At 42.3% G+C, this 11,556-nt stretch overlaps 1 protein-coding gene across 2 annotated transcripts in view; it reads left to right on the top strand.

The window, feature by feature from the left end:
• The window catches only part of LOC138619812 (prospero homeobox protein 1-like), a 32,859-nt gene extending 24,782 nt beyond the window's left edge, over positions 1–8,077 (top strand). For both annotated transcript variants that reach the window (XM_069696590.1, XM_069696591.1), the window contains exon 5: positions 4,224–8,077. In XM_069696590.1, coding sequence (XP_069552691.1) covers positions 4,224–4,409 — 186 coding nt within the window. In that variant the 3' untranslated portion in view covers positions 4,410–8,077. The remainder of the gene's footprint in view (positions 1–4,223) is intronic.
• Positions 8,078–11,556: the final 3,479 nt, after the last annotated feature.

Genomic DNA, 11,556 nt, shown 5'->3' with positions numbered 1-11,556 from the left:
TCAACCAAGTTCTATTTTATTTGATTTTATTTTCATATATTTTCTATTTTTATTTTTATAGGAGGCTGTGAGGGTTTCTTTAAAGAAACCCTCACAGCCTCCTTGTCACCAAAGATCCCCCCAAAAATATAAAAATAAAATAGAACTTGGTTGAACACAGCTGAGGGTCATTTTGACCCTAGGACAATGGGAGGGTTAAACTAATGTTCAACTGTCAGCAGAAGTTATATTATTCTATATATAAGATACAGACGTCTCAAAAAGACATGTCAGACACCAGTGTCACATGACACCATCTATGGCATTCAGTGCATTAGAAAAACTATAACCTCCCAGACTCCCAAATACACAGTGACAGAAAAGCATGGGAAGTGTTGGTATTCCCAGGCTGGGTCGGGGTTAGGAATTAACCTGGCCAGCAGTGGGGGCTCATGTTGTGTCCCTGCATTTCATCCTTCAAGGCAACAGCTTGCTAACACACACACTCCCTTGCACACACACACACACAGCCTTATCTTCCAGGGTCTTGTCTTGTTTGGCTAACACTGTGCAAATAGAAGGTGCAATACATCTCCTGACAGTTCCCAAAAGCGACGGGGAGAAACATGCTGGTCAAACAAACAGCCAACCCTGCGTCACCCAGAGAGAAGAGATTTCTCAGGCTTTACCAAAACACATGCAAAGAAACGCATGCACATATATACACTTGAACACAGTGTGTGTAACAGTAGCCTTTATTTGAGGGCTTGGGCCTCTGGCTACCTTTTTAAATGTTTGTCTAAGCAGTCTTAAGACGGGGGCTGCTGCTGGAGTGAATAGCTCCCAGCAGCCGTCCACAGGCTCCTATTGTCCTCAGTCATATTTTATTATCTCATCAAAAAGCAGGAAATCCGATTCCCTCTCTCTGAAAAAGAGCTTATCCTTCTGTCTCAAAGCAACCTGTCAGGAGAGAGAGAGACGGAGAGAATGGGGGACAGAGTTGCCAGGGAGGGGGGGGGGGGAGTCAGTGAAAAAGAGTGATTAACCGCCTCATTGCTATCAGCCTCTTTCTTTTCTTCTGTCTTTCATCCTTTCTACCACTTAATTGGTATTTATACAACACAACACAATGCAAAGGTTAGGGAAACCCAGCTTTATCTCCTTCGCTGATTCTTTCCCTCCCTGTCTTCCTCTTTTCATATTGTGTTACACAGCCTGAGACAAACTGTAATATCCCTTTTCATCAAAGCTTTATGGAGTATTTTTGTTTTTTTTCTCAAACCCCTGCCACACACACACACTTCTGTCCTCAGTCTGTCTTGCGCCGTCCAAATCAGTGATCTCAAAGAAGGAACCAGAAAGTTTCTTTACGTCATTGTTTTGCGATTGTTCTGTTTTCACTTTTTCAGATTATTGAATCCTTGAAAACTGCATTTGGACCAAAGATTAATATGAAAAAGAGGCGCATTTTCAGATTTAGCCTGGATAGCATGGATGCACTCTCCATCACCTTGCTTGCCTTTTCCAGGCGTCACAACTCTCCATCCTTCCCCTCTCAACGACCATTTCGCTGCCACTCTCCGCCCGTCGCTCTCTCCTCCCCTCTTTGTACATCTGTCCTTTAATTTTGGGCTCTGCTGAGAAGTTGTTAAAAAGCCCTATGAAATATGTATGAAGGATTGTGAGCCACGCGATTGGCCCCATTTACCAGACAGCCCAGCAAATGAACGGCCACACTGGATAATCCCCCACAATGCCTCTGGAACAAAGGCCCAACAGCTGACCCTAGAGAGACACAGAGAGAGAGATGAAGAGGAGGGGGAGTGATGGGGGGGGTGGGAGGGACTGAATGGGACGTGGGAAGGGGGAGGGGGGGCGAACAGTTAAGGCTCACTGCTGGTCAGGAGGCTCCTGCTCACATACACAACTCACATGTACTGGCAAAACAAAGGCTTGCGGGACAGGAATAACTCCCTCTGTTCTGCTGCTCTCCTCTCTCTCCTTAGACTCTTCTCAGCCCCTCCTTCTCTCACCATCTCTCTCTCTCTCTCTCTCTCTCTCCTCTCTCTCTCTTTCGCTCTCTCAGTCAAGAGGATCTGAAATACCAATACCCTTTTCTCCTTGACATTGCTTTCTCCTTGCAGTCAGCGTTTTGCTGTCCTTTTATAGTCAAAACGTCAGGAGAAATTCCATGCAGGAATATTCTTAGTAATGCGGCACTCCCTGCATCCAACGGGCCAGGGCGCTGCGAGGTCTTTGGGGAGAAGCGTGTGCGCGTGCAGGAACACGCACTTACTGTACCACACGTACACTACACACGGATGGAGTTGCCCTCACTCAGGGGTCATTGTGCCAGTATTTCAGAAACGACAAGCGGCCCCAAACAATGAATTATATCCACTTCTATCCCACCGGACGGGAATTCAATATTTGGGGAATTGGGTTAGCTTGTGTTTATTTTTCCCTCCCTGACACATAGTGTACAAGCTCCTTATTCACGACTCACCTTTTCAGTGGAGCAGTGGACAGAGATATGCACACACACCAGACACACAGGCATCTTAGCCTCCATTCATCACCCCGAGGGGGGCGGGTGGCTGTCCCATGTGTGTATAAGGGTGTATGTGTGTGTAAGTAGAGGCCTGGCTCTGTATGTGTGTGTTTGATTGTGTGTGTGTGTGTGTGTGTGTGTGTGTGTGTGTGTGTGTGTGTGTGTGTGTGTGTGTGTGTGTGTGTGTGTGTGTGTGTGTGTGTGTGTGTGTGTGTGTGTGTGTGTGTGTTACGCTGGCCACTAACCTTGCTGTGTCCTGACACTCCTGATGAGTATCTGCAGGACACTGGAGGAGAGGAGCCGGAGTGCTCTGTCAGGCATTTGGGCAAGCTGCTGCTGCTGCTGCTGCTGCTGCTGCTGCTGCTGCTGCTGCTGCTGCTGCTGCTGCTGCTGCTGCTGCTGCTGCCGTGTATATGTGTGTGTGACAATATGTGTTTGTGTGTGTGAGCATCAAGGGAGGCAGGCAGGGAGACAGTCAGCATTATCCAAGCAGGTGACCCCTGAAGGCTGTGTCGCCCTGGAGCTTTGAGTCAAGGAAAGAGACTCAGCCAAATACACCGGGGTAGATGGTTGGTGTGTGTGTGTGTGTGTGTGTGTGTGTGTGTGTGTGTGTGTGTGTGTGTGTGTGTGTGTGTGTGTGTGTGTGTGTGTGTGTGTGTGTGTGCAGGGAGCTTTATGTAGAGCTCTGTCACAGTACAGGATGTGTCATCTCCTTGGCACAAGGAGGTGTGTGTGCTGGTGTGTGTGCTCACGCCTGCATAAACGTGTGTGTGTGTGTGTGTGTGTGTGTGTGTGTGTGTGTGTGTGTGTGTGTGTGTGTGTGTGTGTGTGTGTGTGTGTGTGTGTGTGTGTGTGTGTGTGTGTGTGTGTGTGTGTGTGTGTGTGTGTGTGTGTGACAGAGTGTTGGCTTGGGGGAAGGTGTCACAGATCTTTGCCAGACTAATCATCTCCATGGTGTCGGTGAGCGCTGCTGTCAGGGACACTAAAGAGGCGGCGTGTCTCCCCGTTCCCAAAGCATTTAGTACTTCCTCTTTCGCCAGCACCTCTCTGCTGCTCTTCAGTCGGCTCCGCTCTCTTGTTTGGGTCACAGATTTACGGTGGGACTCATAAACATGTCACGCTCGCCATGTTGCCGGGAGGGAAGTGGGAGGTGTGAGAAACCTGAAAATTCACAAGAATTTCTCAAGCCGACAGCTCAACCTGCGTTTGTGGAAGTGGATACTAGATAGACGGGAGATTTATGGTTTTACATCCACTTTGAAAATATGAAAATATTCTACAAGTGAGGAGCAGACAGTGTTAAGTAAAATGCAAAGGAACCACTACAGACTGTTAATGTAACATCACTGTGAAGTAGGAGTTATTTTAGGTGCTGGTTTGGGTTTTTTGGATATTAAGTCAAGTCTCATTGATGGTTTTGCAGCAGACAAAAGGTTGGAGCGCTTTAAGGGCTTGGATCTAAACCGGAAGCTACAAAATGAAACCTCTAATATTCCTAAATTATCTGGGAGATGAGTTTTTATCTTAAAAGATATAAAAGATGTGATCAAAAGAAAACCTTGCAATCAAACAGCAGCTTCTTGTAATTCACAACAAGGTGTCTCAAGTGATAAGGAGGAAGTGGAATACTGTTTGTTCAAAGAAAAACATGTCTTGATGATTAACCCTTTCCTTCCTTTCTGTGTCCACGAAGGTCCCTGAACGCTTCCTGGAGGTGGCCGAGATCACACTGAGAGAGTTTTTCAATGCCATCGTGGCCGGCAAAGATGTGGACCCGTCCTGGAAGAAGGCCATTTACAAGGTCATCTGCAAACTGGACAGCGAGGTCCCCGAGATCTTCAAGTCCCCTAACTGTCTCCAAGAGCTTCTACATGAGTAAATCTCTCCTCCTTCTCCTCTTCGCTCACCGCTTTGCGCTTTTTTTTTTTTCTTTTTTTTTCTGATTTCATAGAATTTCAAAAATGATATTCTCTTTTTTTTTTCTTTTCTCCATCTTTAATTTTGAGTTTCGTTTTTTTTTTTTTTTTATGTATGAAAGTTATGGAGTAGCATTCCCAAACTGACGCCTCTGTGGCAGTTCCTAAATGACCTAGCTATTGTGTTGTTGTTGTTCTTATATTATGATGGTTATTCTATGTTTTGTTTTTCAATGATTCTGAATTGAAGAGACTCTAATCTTATTGGGTGTTATTTTGGACCGTGTGAACCCTCATCTGCTTGGCCTTTTCCTCAGTGTGTGGAAGAAGTTCCCGAGTTCCCATTTACACTACTAAGAACATAGGCCGGGTTACTTAAAGACTTTACTTGTGGCACCCACGGGTGTCCCCCACATCCAAGGGGGCACCCAAATGAACTGTCCCCGCTTAGTGCAAAGTGGGTGCCCAATAGACTGTGCTACAGCAGATGTCCCTCACAGAACAGTCTCACACACACATGCACACAAAAACAAGGCCTAGTGAGGTTACTGACTGGACTAAAACTGGACTTGTGGTTCTGGTCTGAGGGACTTAGACCGGTTTCAAATTGCTACTGAGCTCTACCATTTTTTTGAAGTGTGTTTTCCCTGCAAGTAGGGCATTGTGTTTATTGGGTGTACATTATTATTTTGATTACTATTCTTATTGTTGTTGTTTATGATTATTATTTGTCATTACTGCTTGCTGAAGATTGGCACTTCAAGATTTGTTTGTCCCTTGATGCCGTTGCAGAAAAAAATAAATTATTGATATTAATATTATTACGACAGATTTTAGATTCTGAAATAATTTACCACCCCACCCCCCACCCCACCTTCCATTTCCCATCCTCCACCTCACGCACTTAATTTAGTTTGTCCATCACTGAAGCGGACTTTGGTTTTGTTTTGTTTGTCTTTTGGTGGTTGGGGCTGCTGGATTTCGGATTTAATCAAGGGCCATGAGAGGGGGGCTTCTCTAGTCTCACTCTACAAACGATCGGTCCAGTAGTGATGCCGGGAAAAAAACACACATGAAGTAAATAATTCTGAAATATAGAGGTAATCAGAAGAAGTGTGGCTTTTAATTCCATATTTCCATAGCAGCTCCACCGAAACTGCACTTGTTCATCTATCAACAAAATTTTGATCTGTTCAGGATTAGTGAACAAACACAATAATTACTGAAGTTCTTTGTCTTTTTTATAGCACTGTCCACTGAAGAGCTTGTGTGAAATGAAGTCAGCCTGTTTACACAGCAGGCTTTTATTGTGATTAGCCTATACATGGTGTAAATTACTTTATATAGTTACTTCAATAGCAGTTGATACTTGAATATATCAGAATATGGAGGCAATCTAAAGTACAGTGTCGCTGAAACAGTAGAGAATTGAATACATACGAATAGTAACATCACGAAGAGGAAGATCATTCAAGGAGGGCAAAGAAAGAAGTGTATATAAGCTGAAACACAGCCGTTCATTAATTCTGCTTCACGTGGAGCTTTCCCAACAAACAACAAAACACACACACACACACACACACACACACACACACACACACACACACACACACACACACACACACACACACACACACACACACACACACACACACACACACACACACACACACACCAACACTGCTCCTTCCCTCCATGTTCACCTGCCTGTGAGTGATCTAGCTCCTCTCTCAATGCAACAATACGAGGTCGGAGGTGAGCACTCACTCCAGGGGTAGATGGAGGCGCTCTCAGCACTACAAAGAGCAGGGGACAAAGGCACAGAGCAAGGAGCAGCACGCACCTGAAACCCTCCGCTCTGTCCTGCCGTCCCACACTGGCAGCTTTTAATACCCAAAGTGTGATTCTGTTGAAGCCACTGTGCCCCGATTGTTAAACGGCATTCCTCTCACATTTACCTGAGATTCTAATCCCAGATTTTCCATTTGAGCCGTACATGTATAGTAGTGTTTTTTTTGTGTTTTTTTTTTTACTTTCATCCACCCTCTCAGGCTTTTAAGACTTTTAAGAAGCAGTCAGTATTTGCTGCTGTTTTGATGAGGTAAGTTTGAAGCAACGAGTGGACTTGAATACTTTCTACGGTGCGTGCGAGCGAGCTGTTGATCCCAACTTGGCGACATTAGCTTATAGTGTGTCTGTGTGTGTGTCACAAAAGATCAAAAGGGGCAGGTTGCTTAACCTGCTGACTCGTCTAAGCGAGACAAAGCGCCTGACAAAAGGAGGCAGAGAAAGACGGAGAGCTACTCCCTTCATTATGTCGCCCCTTCTCCTCCTCCTCCCCGAACAATGTTCTTCTTAAGATCCGGAGCCCTGAGAGAGCAAGCCGGACACATTTCTCACTGAAGGATGGGCCAGGCCCTGCATGTCTCAGAGTCTCAAAGCACCAGCCAAGGGCTCTAAACCACCACAGACAAAGGAGAAAGGAGAGGACACTTTTATCTGATGCGCAGATTATTATCGTTCCCCACCCTCCCCTTTCCAGCAACTCCCCCCTAAAGTTAAAGAGTTCCTGGGCCTAAAAAGATTAATTCAGGATAATGAAGACTTATGTGCAAAAAAAAAAAAAAAAAAAAAAAAAAAAAAAAAAAAAAAAAGGGGGATTAGGAAGACCTTAATACCTTGTTGAAAATATTTTTGTCAAGTTTTCCTTTTCTGGGGGTTGTTTGATTTTTAGGACAATATTATTGAAATACATATATAGCCTTTTTTAATAATTGTAACATATAAATCTATGGGAAAAATATATACAGTAGTGGAAGTTCTTTGAAAAGCACTGTTAGAAACTGTTTCATAAAAGAAATCTTGAGGGTATTTTTAGTGACAGTTTTGTTTAAATCTGTATTCTGAATAAGTGAGTTGTTGGTAGATTAGGAGCAATAGTGGTAGGTTTTTTGCAGGTTTTGTGACCAGTTTTTCTTTTGGTTTCTTTACCTTTTTGTATATTGTGCTGAATGGCTGTCTTCTTGAGATCAGAAAAATAAACTTGGAATACATTTTCTGAGTATGAAATATTGTTGTTGCTACTGTAAATACTGTCAGGATGAAACAAAGAATAGCTGTACAGTTTTTTTTTTTTTTTTTTGTATTATCAGTAAGCGTGCTAGAGAGAGGGACAAGAGTGGTTAAACAAAACTAAAAAGAAACGTGACCCACGCTCTCCGCCTGGACTCAAAACCACTTTTCCAAAAAACCCACAGAGAAGAGTGTTTTTTTGGTTGTTCTTATTTTTATTTTCTACCCCTGCCATGCCTTTAACGGGAGTCTGTTTCCCATCGGCAGTGCCCTTGAATTTGCACCAGCATCCATTTCTTTAATTTTTCGGACAGAGCGATGCATTAGACTAGCGGTGGGGTAATGATGATGTCACTTAGTGGCCCGGTGGCAGTCTGTGGTCACCGTCTCATCCAAAAACAAGGGCAGACTGCCGCCAACGTAGCTCTAGATTTGACCCAGGAGAAAGACAGGAAATCATTGTCATCAGGAGATTATAGTGCCATGGAAGGGGAGCATGTTGTACAGTAACAATAAAAAAAAAATTTAAAAAAAAAATTAAAAAAAAGATAAGAGATAAGATAAGACTGCAGACTGAAAAAAAAAAAAAAAAGTGATTTATACCCTCTTTTTTTTTTTTTTTTTACCGGGTTTAAACAGTTGGGGGAAAAGTTTGGACTTTTGTGGAATTTCTGTATGCTTTGCATTATGTGTGTGTGATGTACTGTTTATGAGTGTGTGTCTGTGTGAGAGAAAAGACCGATTATGAGAACCTGTGAACCAGTGAGTGACACAATTCTCAACACTGTGGCCCCTCCTCCACCCCTGGGAGTACCATCCTGACATGTAAATGATTCTCATTAAGCGTTGGCAACATGTGTTTGGTGTGTGTGAGTGTGTGTTGCGATAATTTCCTCTGATCTGTTTGAAAGAGGTTTTTGTTTCTCGATGCTTTCAGTAGTAATTCCTTTTTTATTATTATTACATTGCTCCTCTTTTACTGTAAATATCAATGATGTGGACTTACAGTGATAAATACTGCCTTTGTATAACTTAGCAATATGTTATGTAAATAGTGTTTTCGTCTATGCTTTTTGTATGACATTATTATTCACTTCTAGTGCAGTAATTCCAACTGGAACAGCCATGTTTCAAATACAGTCTGAATAGTTACACAGGTTGTAAAATAAAACTCATGACATGGCTGCTTTTTTTCTGTTATTGGTGTCTCTTTGTCTTGCAGATTTTGTGTAATTTATTGGTTTAATTTATCTTAATTTATTTGATGTTGTTTTATTTTAAATTTTTTTCAAACAGGGAAGGCTGTACTGCATTTGAATAAGTAAAAGAAACTTAAAAAATGTAATCCTCATTTACTTAAAAGTGAATTTAAAAAAATCAGTAATCTAGCGTTCGATCGACAGAAATGATGACTGAAGATCTTGGCAGCTAAATGGAACTGGACAGCTTGAAAAAAAAAAAAAAAAAAAAAAAAGGTTGTTATGTTTGACAGGGCAGAGGGTGGACTAGAAAGCTGAAACTAGTTTGAAGCAGTTTTGTATTTTCTCTTAAGATTTATTTTCCCCTGTATTGCTTTGGCCCAGCCCAACAACAACCAGTAGTCAAATTGCCTTTCGTGCCTTCACCCTCTATGAACTGAATGTATGTGCAGTATATATGCAAGCTTGTGCAAAATGATTAAAAAATTGAAATAAAAATGAAAAAGAGAGTGAAAAAGGTCGGCTGTTTGTGCTTTTTTTTTTTTTTTTTACATATCAGCTCATACACAGTTCCAATGAATGTGTGTTCAGGTGTGTGGCGAGATGCAGCGCATTAGAGGAAGTGATTTTGTATTGTATAAAGAAATGGTATTCTCTTGGTATCTTAAACTATTTACTGTTTTGTTCCTCTTTCACGTTGGAGTGAATCAGTGCTCCTCTGCTCTCTGACTAAATCAATGCGGTAATGAGACGTTTGACTGTAGAGCATCATCCTCCTACTTTCGCTACAGACGATTGCAGATGCCTCCTTATCAGGCTAAATACAACTATTTTGTTGCACTGGGACACACACACACACGTACTCACAATGAAATAATGCTATCAAACCACAACATTAGAGGTGATGAAAGAAATCCTCCAAAAAGGTTGTAGAAATGAATTACGTGATGTTTCAAAGATTTAGTAAATAAAAACAAGTAACGAGATGCTTATAAAAGTTTGAGAAAATGGCAGAAAGACAAAGCTCTCGGAAAATGGGTTTGTTCTAACTAGAGCTGAGAACCAGCAAATATTTTTCATTAATTATCGATCGACAATTATTTTCTCTATTAATCACTTTTCTTGTACAATGTCAAAAACCAGTGAGAAAGGCCTGTGACTATTTCTCACGGCCAAGAGAGATGTGTTCTTGATGCTTATTTTATTCAACTAAAAATCTAAAATTCAGAGAAATTATGTTTAATGTTATTTACGATAAAGAAATGCATCTAAACTTTACCTTCAAGAAGGCCTTTTTTTTTTCTAAAAGTGCCCAAATTAAGGCTAAATAATTATTTCTCAATTAATCAGCTAATCTGTGTTTTAACCAATACATTATGTGTGTTGTGGAACAAACTACTACAAAGTTAAAATACTGTATACGGTTTACAAAATTATTTTTGTGAAACCCATCAACAAACTTGATTCTAAAATGATTAGTATATGCTATCGACAATAATTGTCCACAACATAAGAACATGTTGCAAAATATTATTTAATAGAAAATTCTCAATATATGCCTGTATATTTAAAAATGCTCGCGGTCATGTTATTTGCTGGTGAGTTCGGGAGTCATTTAAGAAAAACACAAGACTATTTAAAAAAAAAAAAAAAGGCATGGTGTGTTCTCTCTGCGTCATTTTGCTGTTTTCTTACCATGACCTGTGTTGTGCTTTCCACCACGCCTGCCCGTTGCTCTGCTCCTTTTCTTCCTTTTGTTCTGCCTGACTGCTTTTTATTCTTTTTGCTTTGATGCTCATTTTTGGAGTTGCTTCTTTTGTGTCTTGCTTGCTTTTATTCTTTTTTTTTTTCTCTCTCTCTCTCTTTCCCGTGTTCCTTTTCCCTCTCGTCCTCCGCCCGCCTCCCTCCGCTTGCCTTAACCGGAGGCTACAGCTCCTTAGGTTGGGCTGAGACAGCATCTTTGTACAACACCGACCGTCTGCTCTGTAATCAAATACCATCTGTCGCTACATCTGAAGACTCACTCTCTCGTTTCCTCCATCACACTCTCTCACACACACACACACACACACACACACACACACACACACACACACACACACACACACACACACACACACACACACACACACACACACACACCACATCTGTGCTTCCCACTCTTGAACAATGTGTGTGTGCATTTTGTGTACAATGACCCGTGTTCTTACAATCATTCCACCTCATTCATTCTTGGCCTGCAGGGAAGAAGTCACAGGAGTCACTTTCACCACTTCCTGTTTTTTTTTCCCACCTCTCCCCACTGAGGGTTCAAAGGTCATTGTCTTCAGGTATCCATGTTTGTTCTGTCTGTCAGCAAGACCTTGGCTGCTGTATCACACAGGAGATAGTGGACCGCAGCTCCTCAGTCTTAGATCAACGGCCCACTATCTCAAAGGCTGCCAGCCTTTCCCAATGTTTGCCCAATGTTTGTCCCTGCTCCGGCACACAAAACGTTGACACGGTCCCCAAGGTCCCTCTCCAAGTCCCTCCTCCCTTCGTGGTCACTTGTTATCATACGCTCAGGTTCAAGAACATTTTCCATTTAAGGGTGCTTTTCTTTTTTTAGTTGGAAAGTTTTACTTGAAGCTTTCATCACACATTTAACTTAAAAGCGTATTTTACAGCTCGGCGGCAGTGGGAGATTTACAGCACGCCAACCCAACAACAAACAGAACACTTTCAGGTAAATATCACCACACAGAGGAGCTGACGTAACTCTCCATGCTGGGGAACCTTTGTGACGAAGAAACGCAAGGACTCGGGACCTCATTTCGATTTCTCTGTGCGCGAATCCTCC

The sequence above is a fragment of the Brachyistius frenatus genome, unplaced genomic scaffold (assembly GCF_029030835.1).
Source record: "Brachyistius frenatus isolate BFR_SWC_R1_liver_20210118 unplaced genomic scaffold, ASM2903083v1 Contig_21, whole genome shotgun sequence".
Lineage (NCBI taxonomy): Eukaryota > Metazoa > Chordata > Actinopteri > Embiotocidae > Brachyistius > Brachyistius frenatus.
Note: the sequence above shows the minus strand (reverse complement) of the source record. Positions and strands in the feature narration are given on the sequence as shown.